General features: G+C 39.3%; 1 protein-coding gene across 1 annotated transcript in view; it reads right to left on the bottom strand.

The window, feature by feature from the left end:
- Positions 1–10,680: 10,680 nt before the first annotated feature.
- The window catches only part of ppil2 (peptidylprolyl isomerase (cyclophilin)-like 2), a 44,266-nt gene continuing 35,570 nt past the window's right edge, over positions 10,681–19,376 (bottom strand). Inside the window, exons 17-20 of the mRNA XM_069683565.1 lie at positions 18,299–18,371; positions 15,919–15,981; positions 14,338–14,480; positions 10,681–10,898 (exon numbers count right to left, since the gene is read on the bottom strand). Coding sequence (XP_069539666.1) covers positions 10,796–10,898; positions 14,338–14,480; positions 15,919–15,981; positions 18,299–18,371 — 382 coding nt within the window. The 3' untranslated portion in view covers positions 10,681–10,795. The remainder of the gene's footprint in view (positions 10,899–14,337; positions 14,481–15,918; positions 15,982–18,298; positions 18,372–19,376) is intronic.

The raw sequence follows: 19,376 nt of genomic DNA, 5'->3' as shown, positions 1-19,376 counted from the left end.
GATAATGCTAAAATTAGCTTAAGAAAGGAGAATGTAATGGATATTTCCCAATAATTCTAAACTGCATTCTAACTTTGAAACACATATTTCTCCATATACTTCGAATTACATAATAGATTAGTAGTTACTTGGCGCTAATGTTAGCTAATACCCTTTTCCTACTGAAATTAGCCCGTCAAAGTGGGTTTTTCAGACTCGGGAAGACCCGCTTATAGATGCCAATTGTCTCTTTTCCCATTACCAGTGAAGTATCCTGCTTTCAATGCTGATTGGAGCAGAGGCGATAATTACCTAGGTCTACTGCAGAGTCATTTGACCCAGGTCTGAATACCGATTGTAACCGTTCCCATTAAGCAAAAAAAGCTGGATGTTAGGAGGTTTTTTGACCAGTGGGAAAGCGGCTTAACTGAACAAAGTAGAAAAACTACCGTTAGCTTGCTAATGTAAAATAAGATTAGTGTAATGACATATTTTCCAATAATTCTAAACTGTATGACTACTTACTGTAAAACACTCTCCATGAACGCCAAGATACATACTTAAGGATTAGTAGTATTTATAGTTATAGTTAGTTAGCCAAATTGCTAGCTAATTCACTAACTGAAAACAACTTACGTTAGCCTGCTAGTGTTGGATGGGATAGCATAAGCTATTTTCCAAATCATTCTAAATATACTTACGTTGAATAACACATTTATTTCTCCATGTACATCTTCATACATAGAGACTACTCGTGACTAAATATTAACAATTAATCTACAGTAGTTGCTATGTAGCTAACTGAAGTAACAGGTAAAGCTAATGTTAGCTTGCTTGTCATGTCAGGTAACCATAATCAGATATTTCTTACTCATACTGAAACAAATGACAAAGCTAGCTAGCTAATATCAGGTAGCGTAGATGTAGTCAGTGATTTTCCACTTGTTTTTGCCTGTACAAGTAGTAACTCTAAACCCTTATTTCTTCATATAAGCATATATAATTGTTTTAAAAGTTTTATTTACATTTACAAAACATTAGCGGTGAAGTTCAATACAACATTTGGCCTCGACAACTTTGTTGTTGGAAGTTCTGTTACAGCTTGTGAAGCCATACTATTCCCTTTCCTGAAAAGCACAGCATAAGTTATGATCCCTGATATAAAACTCCATATTACAGAATTAAATCGTTGCCATTTGTCATGTATCACTAAATTATATTCAGTTAAAAGCTCTAAAATGCTATTAACTGCTTCATATGACTCATACAGATATCTAACAAGCACATAATCCACAGTGTGTCTACCAGCTTTTCTGGCAGTGGAGAGTTTCTGTGGCTCACTTCAGCATCTCTCTCTGGACTGTGAAACATCATAAATGTTTTAGATTAAAAAGCTACAGCTGAGATGTAGCTCAAATAAACCCTTTGCCCTTGCTGTGGCGCAGAGAGGAAGGGAGTGTTGAGAGTCCCGGAGTCTCCTTTTTCCAGGGTGGGTGATTCATTTCCTCGTCTTAAAAAGAAACAAGTGATTTATTTTACCTTCAGAGCAGTTCATGTGAAATGGTTGCTGCATGTAAAATGGAGGGCTGCCCTGCGAAAGGAAAGCAGACAGACAGCTGATGGTTGTAATTTTGAAATGGAGGGATATAAAAAGGCCTGAACAGTGGCTTTGACAGCAGATCCCTCAGGATCCAGCAAGACTGAAGGTTGAAGGTTTGTTTGGGGATGTTTTTTTTGCCAAACACACTGCAGAGAAAAATTATGTTTTTTGCTGTTAAAGTCACAGTTTAAACCTGGCAGCACAATGAAAATGAATTTGGAGTCTAAAAGGTAGTTTGAAAAGCAATCCAATATAGTGCTGCAAGAACACGCAGCATGTTAGCCCGGGGTATAGAACCTTATTACTTAGTGAATAGTAAAATGTATATAGAATGTGGCACAAAGTTTTGGGTACTTAAAATTAAAACTGATATTGAATTTTTTCAGACTTCTTGTAAATGCCTTAATAATTGGAAATTCATGAAAAAAACTATTTCCTTAAAGTAAGAAGAAACAAAATGTAAGGCAGTACTGAACTGGATTGTAATTAGCATGCTAACAAGCACAAAATGGCATGGCTCAAATGTTGATGGTAACAGTTTACAATGTTCAACGTTTAGCATGCTAATTAGCCCTTAGAATAAACTAGCTTGGTGAAGTTCACATCCTCTATTTGCCTACCTACTCAGATATTTCCTGTTTTAAACTGGAAATTTTGTAAATTTTCCAGTTAACAAAAATATGATGCTTTGCAAACATGCAAGGTTTTGTTCAATTTGAGGAACGTTTCTTTGAAAAATGTAAAAAGTAAGAACAAAACTAGACAGCCATGCTAGCGTTCATGTAACGCTGTACTGAGCTAAATGCTAATATTGGCATGCTAAAATGCTCATAATGACAAAGCTAAAATGCTGATGTATAATGTTTACAATTTTCAATTTTAGTTTAATGTGCTAGCATGCTAATATTTGCTTATTGGCACTAAACAGTTGAAGCTAATGGGATGAGCATTAGTTTTCTAGTAAGTTCTGTATTGGATAAAGAGAATAAAAAGTTAATTCAAAACATGAAATTCTGCACAAAACTTCATAACATTTCATCCAGTAGCTGTCAAGATATTCTCACTTAAAAACACAAATATCAAACTCATGGTGGCGCTACGATTTACTTTCAGGAGGTCACCAATGTAAGTAGGATTCCTCCTCTTGGAGCAAAAAATGTCTGTACCAAATAAAAGATATTTAAATCTGGACCAAAGTGGTGGACAGACTGACAGACATACTGCTAGCATGGCCGCATATCTTTAGCTGCAGCTCTTAAAAAATATTACAAATAGTCCTGCATCAAGTGAAATAATAGAAAATAATATTTACAATGAGGACATAGATTACAGTATCATTGTGATTGACAGTTGGAAGAGGTAATCATATTCCTAGACTGGAGGAGGATGCTGAACTAGATAGGGAGTAATAAGCTGCTGAGTAACTCCACACAGCAAACACCCACTCTCTTCCCTCACAGTGTCTCTGCTGATGTCTACTCTCAATGGTCGACTTCAAAAGGAGGCCTGGAAATAAAAGAATGAGCAGTGAGAGATGATGATGTGCTCAGACTCACATTGCAATTTCATGCACGTATTCGCTGAGAGATTTCCGGTCAATTTTTATTACAGTACAGAAGAGGAAGGTGATGACTTCACTTAATGAAGACTGTGTCCTCTCCTTGGCCTTTTATACGAGATTAAACTGGTTGCAAACCGGACCAAAGATTATGAGTATGCCATAAAAAAACTGTGTATAACATGATGCCTAATAACTGTTTATTGTAGTCAGATGTTCCTGCATATTAAAGTGAGCTTATCTCATTTGAAACGAGATGATACCTGCAGGGCAAACAGTAAACAATTTGCTCTCTTCCTGTTACAGTCAAAAGCAGGATATCTCTCAGGAGAGAGGACGCTTAATTACTGCATTTAGATGTAAGATCAATAGGCCTCCCACCCTCACACCTGTCTGTTAACAGGATAGTTCATGTTTTTTGAAGTGGGGTTGGGTGAGGTACCTTGCAACTTCTATTAACCAGAGAACGCAGAGGAATTACTTTTGCAGAGTTAGACAGGCCAAAGATGAGAGGGGAAACTTTTGTGGTTCTCTTGTGAGTTGTTTTATTCATTTACTTATTTAGCGCTATGTTTCCTGACGGTTGGGCACAGTAGTGATCTGTAGAAAGAGTCAAGCTGGATTATTTCGCTTTGTTTTTATTTTTTAGAAAAATGAAACTGCAGATGTAAGCTGTGTCTCAATTTCATTTCTACAAAGCTTTCATATCATTTACAGTCCATAGCAGCTTGGTTTGAGAGCTCATGTCTCACACTTAACATCAAGTAATCTGTGTCTGTTTGCTTTTCTTGCAAAGCTCGGTCCTCATCAGAAGCCAATGAGTTAAACCTGAAGATTAATGGACAATGTATAGAGCAGGCTCCAGAAGTAAAATATCTCGGCCTCGTATTAGATTCCCACCTAAAATTTGATAAGCATGTGAAAACAGAATTTGTGTAACCTCCTGGTCACAAGTAGCATCTTCATTGAAGCCTCTGATGATGATATATAATAAAGCCATAAAGATTTTACACAGGAAGCTAATAAGATCACATCACTGTGACGTTCTAAAAAAATGAAATATGTTAGTATAAGTATAAGCAAATATAAGTTTTGATAATTTCTATTAAATTTACTAATCTAAAACTCGTCCATAAATGCTTCCATCATCAGGCTCCTCAGGTGCTCAGTGGCCTCGTGGTCCCACTGAGACTATCAGACTCTATAACACGTGGAGCATCTAATGGAGATTGTAAGGTGCCCTTTTGTAAATTATCACTTATTGTGATCGCTAACTATTCAGAGTTTCACATTTAAAAGTGTATTCCTCAGCGGCTTGAGAGTCCGCCATCTTGTTTGAATTGGCGCGCAATGAATCTCGGGATATGATGGGCCACGGAGGATGCGCCTGATCGATCCTTCATCGCCCAAGAAAAGGAGGATGCATTTGACGGCCGCATCTGAAGGAGCCATTGAAATGGGACAGCCTTTGGTCAGTCGGCCTTCAAATACGTCCTCTGAAGGATGCAGCCCCTGAATTGGGACACAGTCATAGAGCTGTCTAAAGTGTTGCCGGGGAGTGTTGGTGTTTACATTCAGTGCAGCTAGCCACCGCTATGTGAGGTCATTACCACTCAACAACTCAACTCAACTTTGATTGAACAACCCAGAAAAACACACCAGCACCAGCTGTGGTATCTTCAGAAAAGTTTTATTTCAGTCTGCGCTGGCCACAGCACTTTCTGACCCAAACAGCTGACATACGGCATAACACACTGCACGGCATGCGTATTAATACAGAGCTGTTCTACGGACCAAACAATAGTCCCAGAGGAAAGGGCTGTCGGATGACAAAGTGAAGCGATAAAAAATTAAAAAATATAACACATTTTAACAGAAATGTTTCTTCATATGAAGGACTTTTTAAGCGGCGAAAGAACATGTTTTTCTCGTGACCCCGTCTACAGCAAAGTACATAGCACCCGTGTTGGTACAGGGGCCGTGCTGACTGTTATCTACTTCACGGTAGTACACAATATCTTATTTTTGCACCTACTTACCTGCCTGTCTGTGCTCTGTGCCTGCATTTGGGTCCACTTTCCCTCGTGTTCTGTGATGCATCGCACATGCAACCCCATTTTGAAAAAAACAGAACCACCCCAATAAATGAAAAAATACAGCCACTAACTAGCCTGTTAGCTTAGCACAAACACGGGAAAATTCACCTCCAGGTTATACCTTATTTGTTTTATCTGTAAGTTATTGTGGTACGGACAGATTTGTACCAGGCACAAAAACTATGTAAGTTCCACCTGTAGTGTTGATTCTAATCTGATAACTTTATACTTTAGCAAAGTCTTTGCTTAAATATTCGAGAACATTATGTGAGGAACTTAGCAGCCTAAAGTTTCAGCTTGCTTGTCACTCCGCTGTCTCAAATCACTGATCGAATGCTTGTAAGAACCACAGACTTCAATTATTCATTCAGTGAGTGACTTACAGCCTGCTGGAGTCATTCTATGCCGCCGTGCTGACAGGACAGCAGGGACACCTGTCCCATTGCAGGGCTGCTCAGTTTTAGCACTCCACGTGTGAAAAGGATAATCGTGTAGGTCTGGATCCTGAGTTCTGATGGGCAACAACTTCATTTCCCACCTCCTGTATTTACAAACCTTCCTCTCGCTCAGGCGGGTGGGGGGGGGACACGGAGGACACTCGCGGGTGTTTTCATTCAGGTAAAAGCCCAAAGTCTGGCAGCTGCTGCCAACAGCTCAGCTAAATAATGAGGCTCGAGTGGAGCAGCATTAGGCCGATAACCAAGCATCCAATAAATTATGTGTTATGTGACACAAGGGTGCTATCACCAATACCACCGTTTCCACCAGCGCAGCAAGGATCTGAAGAGGAATGATCCCACACAGCTCCATTTAAGGCAATTACCTGCCTCCTGTTTCTGTTGATTCATTTCTCAGAACATAAAAGCTTTTGTATCTGCTGTTCTGAACACCTGCTATTTAGGGTGTTTCTGGGAAACATTCATATAGATAATGACGTCTTTTCCAGGTATGACAGGTTGTTTGAAAGTGTTCTTCATGTCCACAGTGGCTAATTTAAAATTTTACAGCACCCTGGGCTTGAAGGCTCCATGTGTCCTCTAAAGCTTCTCTGTGAAACTTTAAACTATATAATAAACTTCAAATCTGTGTTAAAGTCTCTTCTGCACAAGCAGCATCCTTGTTGATGAGGTGGAGCATGATCACCTTAAATCGGGGCATTACAACACTTATATATCATGCGTGTAATGGCCTTTCAAGCTTATGAAATTGCTTTTAATAATCATTAATTTGCTGTGCTTTTATTATTATTATTTCCCAATGTATTTTACTTTAATGTTCTATTATTCTGTCCCTTGAGATTGAAATTGTATTTGTGTATGTTAGCTTTCTAAAAATGTATTAATCTTAAATTAAAATCCAGATCTGTGCAAAGTTTAAGGGCCAATCTGTGGTACACTCCCTACAAGCAACTCCCAACTCTTCTGACTCCTTGCATGTTTTAAAAAGAGTGTACCGAACTCCAAGAGATTGAAATGCAGCATGCAGAAGTTTTAAATGTGTCAATAAAGCCTGTTGCTGAACCAAACATCAAAGTGCTGCTAAATAAGACCTGAGTCCAGAGGAAACAATGTGGTATATATAATTGTGATGACTGTTTGATGCATTATGTAAGGGATAATGTGCAGTGAGCAGGTTGTTATAGCTGAATGGGACCTCGTCTTCATCCCACTTATTACACGTCTATTTACTTAAGAAATCAATAATTTGACAGAAAATATTGATTTTATTAATTACAATTTTTTTCCAATTAAAAAGAGTCTGTTACACTCACAGTGACGATTAACTCTGTATCCTTAAAATGAGCTAAGCTAGCTGTTTTCACTCACATTAAATGGAAACATTTCCATTGATGGTGAAGTAAGACACGGTCAACGGGACCGAAGGAACCAGCGCAGCACCTGATGGAGGTTTTCTGTCTCGTCACTGTCAGAGTCTGTCGACATTTTCTTTTCCATTCACCGTCTTTAAACACCGCCGTATCCCATACTGTGTTCTGTTTGTTTACTTCATGTGCTGTCTTCAGTTTTGTAGATCTCTCTGTCGTTCTTGAGTTTTTGCATCGTTTTACCTTTATTACTTTCTCTCTGCTGATTTTGTCTCTTTTCTTTTTCCCCTCTTTATCAAGCCGTTATAGAGAAATGGCAGATCTCGGAATGCCGTAATTAACCAATCAGAATCAAGTATTTAACACAGCCGTATTATAAATGTCTATAACAGTCTAGACTTTTTTTTTTTTTAACCTGTTTAAGAATGCAAAATAATTTTCACTTTAAACTCAAAGTATTTGTATCATATTGTATAGTAACAAATACAGTTCAGTGTGCCCTTCTAATAGACATGTCAGTTGCCCAAAGGGGAAAAAGCAAAAATACAGACCAAATCAAATAGATTCCTCCTGCTGTTCGTTTGCTGGTAAAACATGAACATCTTAACTTAGACACGCTCTACAAGCACCGCTCCCTAAAGGTTTAAAAAGCAGAGGCCGACTTAGAAAAGGGACGGCGGCTCCATATGGTGGAAAAAGTGCCTTGAAAGAGAGACATCTACTCCCAGAAGCATAGTGTTCTAGTTGCATCACGTCTCCATCATGTCAGGACTATACATCCAGAGGAGCATCTGCTGTTCAACAGATACATTTTTAATGTTGACATTTTTTGTGTTTTACAAGATTAATTACAAGTGGGTCTACAGTTGTATTGCTGTATGTAAAGACATGAGTTAAATGTCAATATTAATAGGCATTTATTTGCATGGAAAGATCATACTTCAGAGACGCAGGCTGCTCCAAAAAGAGACCTTTAAAGGTACAGAGAGAGATATGGGCGAAGATACTCGCCACCTGCACGAACGTCCATGGTAAGCCAGGTGAACTTATAAATACATTTTCTCCATGTCTGTTTTGGCCTTCCGACCAACATTAACTCGTGTTTGTCATGTAAAAAAAAAACTGGTTAAATCTGGAAACTCAAACTGTGCGCTTTAAACAGCGACTTCAGACATTTAAAATGAGTGATTAAAGAGAAAGTTAGAGGGAGCAGAAAGTTGTCACACAGCCTTGACCATGTTTTCTGATCACACAGATGTTGTACTTTGTCAGACGACTTCACAGGTAGATTTTCAGCTCATCAGTTGTTTGACAACAGACAAAAGAATATACTGTATTAGGGTGAACGATTGTGGCCGAAATGACAATCATGATTATTTTGATCAATAATGAGTTCTTTATGGTTTATTCATTTTCAGAACACCATTTTCTTTTATTGTACTTCACATTTAAATAAAGAAAACAACATTTTCAGTTTGAATTTTGTGCCACATTTTTGGCTCATGTACAACTTCTGCATTTGAATTTGGTGCACCTTTGCATTGATGCATCATGGGTAATTTAAGTGTGCCTTTGGGAGTTGGTTGGATAGGGTGTTGTACAGACAACGTCAACATTGTTATGAATGTCTGACTTGTTGCTGGACAAGGACGCTTGACGTTCTTCCTCTCGGCCTTCACACACTCATCATGCTGCACTTTGTGCTGTTTTTTTCAGCTGCTTCAACAAGTTAGTTGAGTTACTTTGCGGCGCAGACGCAGGTTTCATGAACTTTTTGCTGATTATTGTTCCTTCTTAACATCACTCGCCCTAAACCTGAAACACCTCCAAACAACTGTTGTGGAGCTGTTTCGGGGGACCAGCTCTTCGTCTTCTTTTCCAGACAATTGACTTTTGTCTCTCACCACCGTCTCTGTTGTTTACTCTTCCATTTTAAACTGCTGCTGCAAGGTAGGCGCTCATGACATGACATGACAGCTCCCCCAAAAGTGAAGCCAAAACCTCTCCATTGCCCCCTGGTGGAGGGGCTGTTAGTTTAGGGAGCACTTGATTTGAGATGCAGCAGAGATTTCTATCGCAGTCAATCATGTTTATTTAATCGTGGGAAGCGAAAATCGTAATCAGGATTGATATTTGATTAATTGTGCAGACCTACAGTATACTGTATGTAAATAAGAATGACTAAATAGTCAATTAAAGATCTAATACAGTCACCGAGCAGGAGAAGGGGAATGAGCAGAGGTTTAATCAGCTGAAACTAAACAGGGAAACCATTCACTGTAAAGTTCATTGTGTTGTTTATTGATCAAACGAATAAGAAAAGATTCAGCACTTTCCCTGCTGTTTTTGGTTTTCAGTCTAGACAGAGAACTCCTCCAAAACAACCTGAAACACTAATAAAGCATCAAAATATCCTCCTTGCTTATTTTACTTACTCATGTTGCAAAAACCATGACATTTTGAAATGCTCTGCTGGGTTGCCAGGAGCCAAAACTGTCATCACAACTTATATTAGTGTATTTTATAAAAAAGCACAATGCCAACTTAACACAGACATGACTGTAAATCTAAAGCCCTTTTTACACTGCCACTTCAAGGTGGGATTACTGCGCCTCTGTTACGTTTCGTCTTCTATGTAGAACACACAGAGGCGGAATGGTGGGCGAAGTCGTTCCGCATCTGAGCCGGCATCAGAGGTAGTAACAGAGGCGAAACGTCATCTGTGTAAACTGCGGAACAGCGCAGTGTGTGTGTATTTGAAGCACGCACTGTTTGTTTACACCTCGCGCACGTTGTGCTTTCACAACGCCGGAACGCTGTTAAAAAAAAGCACAAGGGGGCGGCTTTACGCCCGCGTTGCTTAGTCCAATGTGAAATGACCAAGCTGACATGAGGAAGGAGCTTCGTTACGGCGCTGAGGCAGAACCGCAGTGTAAAAAAGGCTTAAGAGAACAATCCAATGCAACTATTACACACCTTACTGCACACAGAAGTCAGCAATAACAGTTTAATTTCTTTCATTGATGTTTGTAGAAGCTGAGAACATTTTTAGGTATTTTAGTCATGATTTCAAGGTTCAATGAGAGTTATAGGTTCTTTAGTGCTAGCGAGACAATCACACCCTGAAGTGCTCCTCAGAAAAGTCTTTTTATGGTCAAACAGAACAAACGGTTTCAAAGGTTTAAGTGAGGTGAGGAGAGTGGGAGTGTGTCCTTAAATAACCAGCCCACCAGCGTGGACATAACAAAGTGACCGAGCCTGAGATTAATCTTTTATGTGCAGCCTCCTTGACTTTGTTACAATCTATAACTGGAGCTTTCTGTACAGCGCTGTGCTAAAGGATTATGGAAACGTTACACGAAAATCCATTTACACTCGTGGGAGTCGAGCCAAAGCAGCTGCATGTCGTCATTCTTTACCTAAGATATCCTGAAACCTCTATCGATGACCACCCCGGGCTGCTGTGAGGAGTTAACACATAGAGATTAGAGCCTCTCAGACCAAAGATTGATTAATCTGTCCAGGACCAAAGACATCGATGTGTTGGATTAAACCATCTCAACAGTCTTTAACAATAGAAGATCAGTTACTTCTTTAAAAATCTTTATAAATTTAGACTGTGTTTTGAAAAAAGAAACTTTATTTAATCGTAGGATGATTACACAACTAAGAGACACAAGTATGAATGAAATTAATGATGCACGTAAAAAGACTGGTGACTGCTGAATGTGTTGTTGCTACCAGGAGCTGAAGTCTCCAAAGCTGGTCTTGCCTTTGGACTTCTTGGCGGTTGCTCCGCTGGTGGACGGCCCACTTTCATCCTCAGCAGCCGGACGTTTTCTGAGGGAGAAGAATAAAACATCATAGTCAGCTGTTTCTCCCATGTGTGTGTGTGTGTTTCTTTTTAGACTTTGGGTTCCTCTGATCTATTCTTCCTTTTGCCTTGCAGCTTATAACTCTTTTCTCTATAAAGTGTTTGTTTGTGCCTTTTTAATACAGCATGCAGGCATTTCAGGCTCCTTCTTCTCTTACAGGGAGTGAAACTAGAAGTCTGGCCAAGTCAACGAAACGTTTGTTTATCTCTTTGTGGTCTAACGAAGCCAGGGAGGAATTTGTAGGAAGAACAACAATGAGAAGATTTTACCCTTTAATAAGACGTCAACATGAACATAGATGATCACACAGACTTTTACAAATATAATATAAATCATCACTTATGGGCCTCTATACATGTGTGTTGGTGAGTGTGTGTGCAGACCCTTGTGAGACCCTTCCCTCTGCATCTATTCTGTTGTTTTGCTTTGCACGGGACGTTTTCAGGAGGGGCGCTGTTGTGGTTCCCTGAGCGTAAAACTTGAGTGTGGGAGTGGTTCAAATTAGCAGCTGGGCCCCATTCAGACCAGCGAACATGGCGAAAGAGCGATGCAGAGTTGGCCTTCTTTCTGTTGGACAGGTAGGTGCCTCAAACCGGGGAGGACAAGCTAACCAACGGTTAGCATGCTAGCACGAAGGTAACCGTGATGCTGTCGGTGTTAGCTCGACGGGGTGGGCGTGTTCTCACACGGGACAGTGAGAGTGAGCTTCTGGTGACAAAGAGACCAGGAGGAGGGGCCCAGTTTGAATGTGTGGTTGACAATATGCAAGGAAAAATCCTACTTATTATACCTTTAAGTGCTGCTGCTTTGATAATTAACCAGATTAATTTTAGTAGTTTATAAAGTCTAAAGAGAAGTCTTCAAAGTATCAAATTAAGATCAAATCAATCTATATAAATGTCTATCTATCCATCTCTCTATATCTATACGTATCTCTATATATCTCTATCTCTCTATCTGTTCTATATTTTGCATGTAATTACATCTTCCATAGAATAATTTTAGTCAATAGATCAATTATATTGTTACATTCTGATAGAAAATAAAAATCATTTTTAAAGCACAATTCTAATGTCAGATAAACATCGTGTTGCACAAAGCTTGTTCCCACAGACGAATCTAAAAAGGCCATTAACAGCTGCTGAAGCAGCCAACATGCCACTTTTAAAAATAACTGTCTGGGGAAACAGACAGGCTGTTATTTGGGAACATTAATGCCGACATGCTCTGCATAAATATAAATGTATGAGCGTGATGGGACGACTGGAGCTGGAGAAGATGAGTACATTCTGAAGATAAGAAGTCAAATGAGGGAGAAACATCACGAAGCTAATTATCTCTTAATACACACTTTAGCCCAAGTACAACATGATTAGCTAAGTGTATGCACTTTAATTTTGATAATGACATTATTTCAGCGTTCCAACAAAAGCTGCAGGGTTATACGTTGTGTTCAGGGTTTTAGATGTAATGTTTAAAAAGTTTTATGACAGGGACACGAGGAGGATTCTGACACAATCAGAGGCGGGAAGTAACAAAGTACAAATACTTTGTTACTGTACTTAAGTAGATTTTTTTTTAAACTAAACACGATCTCAGAGGAACTTATATTTTTAAACAACAAGTAGTTAGAACCAATGCTAAACTTCATTGCGTTACAGCATAGGGGGTTAATCTGTGGAACAGCTGCACTGAAGAAATGAAAACATGTAAAACATTACGCAAGTTTAAACAAATCTTCAGAACTAACATATTGAACAGATACAGAACAGAAGAACAAAAAGCTGGACTAACATCACTACTGTGTAGCTTGTGTAAATAAAATGTTTCGGTTGTTACATATTTTGTCTGGTTAGCTACAGGTATCTGTATCCTTTAGTGTTATTTTGAATGCTTCGGCCTAGACCGAACAGATGTAGTTTATAGAAAAACTACACCCTCTTGAACAGACTTAGTGATAAATTGAGACTCTTTAGAAAGAATGTGGTTATTGCGATTTGCCTTATTTGCCTGAATGATTTTTTCCCCTTTTTTTTTATGTTGTCATTTTAAACATGTTCGAAATAAATAAATAAATATAAATAAAAACTTTTTTTTTCCAGGTATCTGTAATTTACTTGAGTATTTATTTTTCTGACAACTTCTTACTTTTACTCCCCACATTTGAACACAAAAATTTGTACTTTCGACTCCTTACATTCTCAAAACAGGCTCGTTACTTTAGTTTTACTGCATGTGAGGGGAATTATTGGTTATTTTTATGTTGGTCTCTGCACGCTGCCTTCCCAACATCAAGACTGATTTCAAACCTGTAAAAAATGATCCAGGTGCTCATTTGGGACCTCAGGTCGGTTCAGTCTTTATTATTCTGTCTGAAATTCGGCTTGCAGCAAAACCAGACAGTGTCCAGTGATAATAAACGAAGAAAGCTATCCTTGTGTGCCGAGGACTTTTTTTGTTTTGCTAGTTATCAAAAGAGGTATCGTGTGTTGCTGAAGTTCAAAATTCTGGTGTTATTACAACTGTAGAACAAAGTTAATGTTCATAATTAGCAGTATATCGTTTTATTAGATTTTAAGCTACTATGTTTGAGTTTAATTGTCTTTGAATTATTATTATCATTATTATTATTATTGTGAAGTTTAGTTAGCTGCACAGAAGTGGTCGGTAAAATGTCCTTCAGAGGAATACTTTTTACTTTTGTACTGAAGTACATTTCAGAGCCTGTAATTCTTACTTTTACTTGAGTAAAGGAGTTGAATCAATATTTCTACTTTTACCAAAGTCTTTTTTGACACAAGTATCTGTACTTCTACTTCAAAATTCACCAATAAAACAAGATAAAAACTTTACACGGCCATCAAGAAATCCTCAAGACTATATTGTTATTATGTGTTTATCATATTAATTATTAATTTTTAACAGCAAATGTCCTTTTCTGCCAACACAAGAACTTTAACTTAAAAAAGAAATATGTCATAACATTACAAAAAAACAAGCAGGCGAACCTGGACTCAGGGAAAATGTGTTCTGGATAATAATCCTGAATTATCCCCGTGAGGAAAACGGGTAATCTTCTCTGTAATTGGCAATTTTGCACTTTATGTTTCCACTCATCCTACGCCGCTATGCAACAATCATGTTTTATCATCCATTCATTACTGTCCTGCCTCTCAAAGCACTTATATATATCTGACACTTAGAAAGACTATAATGCAGTTTTTTTGTAGGCCAGGTCAACTTTTTAATCTAAATTCTGTCTGGAGAGTGGAAAAAAGGGTATTTTTTTATGCATATGCAGCTTTTCAATACGTCACTATGCCAGTCGGTGAGTCACTATGAGGCAGAAGTAGAGTGTATTTGATGAATAGTAAATAAGTGTGCATTTGTGTGTTCGTCCTTACACTGTGGCGGGGTTGATGTATTTTCCCACGCCTGCTTTGAAGGTCTTAGGCCCCTCCTCCTCTTTAGCCTTCTTCAGGGCGACGCTGGTCTGCTGCCTCTCCTCCTCCTGCTTCTGCAGCTCCTTCTCTCGCTCTGCTGCAATCTGAACACACAAATCACGCTTTAAAGATCAGAGGATACAGAACAGAGGCTACGCTAATGCTCAGTAATTGTTCCTCCCATGCTGACAAGTTTGCTTCACAACCATTGTATTAAATGCAGGAGGGACACGAGCTCCAGGTGGATTGTCCTCACACGACACTAGATATAACACACTTATACTGGCACCAGATTGTTATCGAACATAGTCCAAGAGTTTGTTGCAAAACAGTTAAGTGAATAAAAACAATTGTATTTTTGTTGTGTTTGCTCAGAACTCACTTTATTAGTTTGGATCTAAAATCAAACGGTGACTATAAAACTGTAATTCAAGGCTACACAGTGTAGTGAAACTTGAAGCCTGATAAAGCTGAGAATAGACTTCGTTGAAGCAGGAGACATCTTGGTTCCAGCTCTTAAACTTTATTATAATTGTGAGGGGTAATCTTTTGTTAAAAAGCATATCGAACACAACATTATCAGTGTTCATGTTATATTAGGATTCACACTAATAACTGGGAGAAGCAGAGTATTTTTATTTATCTTAAAACATGTCTGGAGGAGATTTTTTAAGGCGTTATCAAAAGGTTACCTTATTGGCAGATGTTTTCTAAATTATTTGCTTTGAAAAATTATTACATAGAAAGATTCTTTACAATCTGAATAGCCTTGCTACACTCTGTGGAGAGAATGTTATATTATTAAATAAGTATTGATGTCAAAATAATTAATTTTGATTGTTGATTACAGAAAGAATAACGCGTCAAAAAAACGAATACAGATTATTTGCACACTATTAGTCTGTATGATCAGTGAGGCATGAGGTCAGGAGATACAACCATACACGGCAGCTTTGTAAACATGATGGAAACACATGATACAACTTTAGCTGGCTTTTCATTTATCATTATTTTATCAATCTGAGATCGATCAATAAGTGGACAATCTGCCCCCACTCTCTCCCCGTCATACTGGTTGCGAGCAGGGTCTACGCACCCACGCACACCCTCACGCACATGCAAACGCAGGCACACGCCCGCAAATGCTATGTCTGTAATAACATCCCTCGTGCACACGCGACTCACGTGCTGTGAAACCTGAATTGCGAGAGAAAATATTTAACCTTTGTTACTTAATAAAACACACTGCTGATGAGGACAGTCAACAAAGCAGACAGAGAGACAGACAGAAAGAGGGGGCGGGGCCAGCAGCTGTGGAGCAGCTTGCAGACGTGCAGGTGTGTTGGGGGACTGAAGGGAAGCAAAGTGATCAGATTAAAGTAGTTTGTAATTTAACGCTTAATAAGGTGAAGAAGAGAGTACAATCAAGTGTGGAAGTAAAGAAATAACTGTTTAGAAACAGCGTAATCCAGACTGAGAAAGTCTGTCTGAATAATCGTATTTCAGTGAGACGCACCACATCACATGCAGAGGGATACACACCTGAGCATCAGCCTCTTCGTACGGGTCCACAAACACAGTCGCACTGATGATCTTGATCTCCGACTATAACAAAAAAGAATCATACTGAAAAAAATTTGCATCCAAAAACAACATGGCTCCTTCAAAGTGTCCATCAAATGATCTTTGAAAGATAAAACATCTGAAGTGTTAGTTTCTACCATCAGATTATTTCAAGTCTAATAGCTAAAAACGTTTAATAAAATATCAAGTTTTTGCTTACAGATTGAATTTCAGTTATTTAGCTTCAGACATTTGTGAGTAAATTGAGTAACGATATCAATATAAATTAAAAACACTGTAGCTGGTTTGTGTTTTTAAAGCTTCTTTGTTATTTAGAACAAAAGCCTGACACTGAACTTCAGGCCTCACAAAGACTGAATTTCACCTCTCATTGGCATTTCTTACTCATCCCTCCGCGGCCCCTGCTTCATTTCTCGTCTCAGCAGCTGACCTTTAGATGATCCGTGTAACGGGTCAAAAACCACTACAGCTGAGTCCTGCCCTCCTCAGCACATATTAATAATAGTCATCTAGGAAGTTGGACTGATTTTGCAGTTGAACTCTGTAATTTGCTCTGGACAGGGTGTCACATAAATGTCAAGATGTTGAGAAAGGTGGAGTGATATTTCTCTGATTCAATGTGTACACTTATAGATTCTGATGTGAAGTAGGGCTGCACAATTAATCGAATACTAATCCCGATCACGATTTTGGCTTTAAGGATTAAATAATTGATAACTTTAATATTGATCTTTAAAATGCTCCGCCCGTAGAAAACTGCATATCAAATCGAGTGCTCCCTAAACTAACAGCCACTCCCCCAGGGGGCGATGGAGAGGTTTGGGCTTCACTTTTGGGAGTTCGCATGTCATGAGCACCTACCGGGCAGCGGCAGTTTAGAGTGGAAGAGTGAACAACAGACACAGGTGTTTTGGTTCAACGAGTGACCATGTTAACTGGTGACTTTCAGCCAATTGTGTCTGTGGTCGTTGCGGTTACAGCAGCTGTTGAAAACGGAAAGAATACGTAGCGGTCCTCCTGAATGCCTCTTTGTTGTTTTTCATTACAATCTCAAATATTCTTATCTTCGTTATGTCATTGAAGTGTTTGTGTAAACATGTCATGAAGGATACTGACGCTTGCTTGTTGTTTCGCTAAATCGGGAAGAGAGCGAGTCAGTCGTTGAACCTAAACACCGCTCCCCCAATACGGCTCACCATCAGTTGTTTGGAGGTATTTCAGGTTTAAGTGATGTTAAGTAAGAAAAAATAATCAGCAAAGAGGTCAGGAAACATGCGTCTGCGCCGCAAAGCAACACAACTAACTTATTCAAGCAGCTGAAAAAAACAGCATGCAGCATGATGAGTATAAGAGGCCCAGAGGAAGAACGAGCTACTCCCCGTGCTTGTCTAGCATCAAGTCAGACATCTAGAACAGCGACGCAGTACAGCGCGACACGCTATCCACCCATCTTCCAAAGACTCACTGAAATTACCCATGATGCACCAAATTCAGGTAAAGAACTGAAAGTCTTTGTTTGATTCAAAATGTGTACATGAGGCGTAGAGCAGCACAACATGGAACTGAAAGAGTTGCTCTGTTTATTTTAATGAGTGACATGAAAAAGCATGAAACTTGGCCTTAGAGGGCCAGTTTGCAGATTTTCAACCTCTGTCCTATCATGGTATTACGGGGAGCTAATGGCATCATGGTAGAAAAAAAATGCAATTTGGCTCTGTGCCTTTGGAGGACGCTATCCACTTCTCCAATGAACCCTGGAAAACCTCCTCCAGACTACTTAAAACGCATCATCAGGCGGAGGCCAGGGAGCTCGCTAAACTACATTTCCTCAATCTAGGATGCCCGTCTCCAATGTCTTCCGTGTTTAGATGAAAAAAACATATACTGTAAAATGCATTTGTTCCGTGAGGAAACGCTGCCTGCTCTCCTGTTTTCCCTCTCAGACATTCCACATTTATAACCGAGTCATGTCTCGTTGAAATCGTCAGGTTTGAAATGTAGACTGCAGAGCTGAAGTTTTTTTCGACGATTCACTGGTATATTCTCGTCGTATTTCAGATTCTGTACCGCTCTGAGTTGTTGCCTGCAGCGAAACTGTAGTATTCCACTCCAGCGTCTCTTGCTGGGCCGTTCCTTTCAGAGGGAGAGGCGCAATGCATGCTGGGTGTTGTAGGAATGTAGAATGGGCAAAACCAGGAGCTGTTTCTACAACCTTCTCCACAGCTATGGCGCCAATTTCAAATATTATTGCTTCTATTGATTACAGAGAACACCAGCTTTGACTGACGGTGGCTTTTTACAGGGACGGACTGCTCCTTTAAACATCACTCATTCTTACCTTTGGTTTGTCTGTTTTGGGATCACTCTCCACGTTCTCCATCGCTGTGAGCGTCTCAAATCCACCGACAATTCTGCAAACAAGACCGACACAAAACATCCTTCTTTTATAAAGATGACAACTAAGTAAGAGCAAAGGAGAAACCTCAGCTCCCAACACAGGTCCCAGACCACTTTGATCTTTGTCACAATAAGAAAATATTAACTATTATAATGTTAAATAAATTGGCAATTGAGCTATTTTACCATTTGAAGACATATATCATGTAAAAGGTAGACTTTAAATTGTGATGAGAGGGCTGTTGGGTGGATTCGAGGAGTAGATCTAATCCCGAGACAGCATCCAGTAGATGTGGGGTTTGTCCAGACATTATTATATTCCTCAGACTACAGTGAACATGAGTCTCTGCTAAAGTAAAAGTTTACAGTCTTTGTTACGAGCACACTGGCCTAATGGTGTAAACACAGCAGAGAAAAGAACCACAGAAGATGTAGAGTCTGTCGAACGCTGAGGGCCAAGAGGTCAATCTGTTATTGGCTCCCCTGTTGCAGAGCGCTGCACGAAGTCGCTCTCACTTTGCTCTTTAAAGTGAAAAGTCTTTATGCAGCTGCTCCTGTGGGGGCCTCCTGGTTTCATGTGCAGACTGAAAGCACACACTCACACACTAACAGTACACCCAGTAGCTAGCAGGGGGTTCCTCTCAGGCTGCATGTGCTCTGCTGCCACATGTTCACATGAACAGAGGAGCTCCCACACTCCATGACTCACTGACCTTCTGTATCAGACAAAACCATTCAGTTATCTTTCAGTAAAAACTATTAGAGTCCAATAAATTCACTCCAAACAGAACACTGTGTCTTAAGAACTCGTATCTCAACCTCTCCTACATTTTTCAATGTCCTAAGATGTTTCTTTCTTCTTTGTTTGAAATAAATTTAGAACAAAAGCAGCAAAAATCACACATAAAACAAACTATTGACATTTCTACTTTTCACTAATTATCACCACACCTGTCTGTAATGTTAAACCGGACAATGAGGTTGATCAAAACAATTAATATTCCTCTATAAATCAGAAT

This window comes from Semicossyphus pulcher, unplaced genomic scaffold (assembly GCF_022749685.1).
Source record: "Semicossyphus pulcher isolate SPU_LCO1_2020_fin unplaced genomic scaffold, fSemPul1.0.p SCAF_6, whole genome shotgun sequence".
In the NCBI taxonomy this organism is placed as follows: Eukaryota; Metazoa; Chordata; class Actinopteri; order Labriformes; family Labridae; genus Semicossyphus; species Semicossyphus pulcher.
This window is presented reverse-complemented; position numbering and strand designations above follow the sequence as displayed.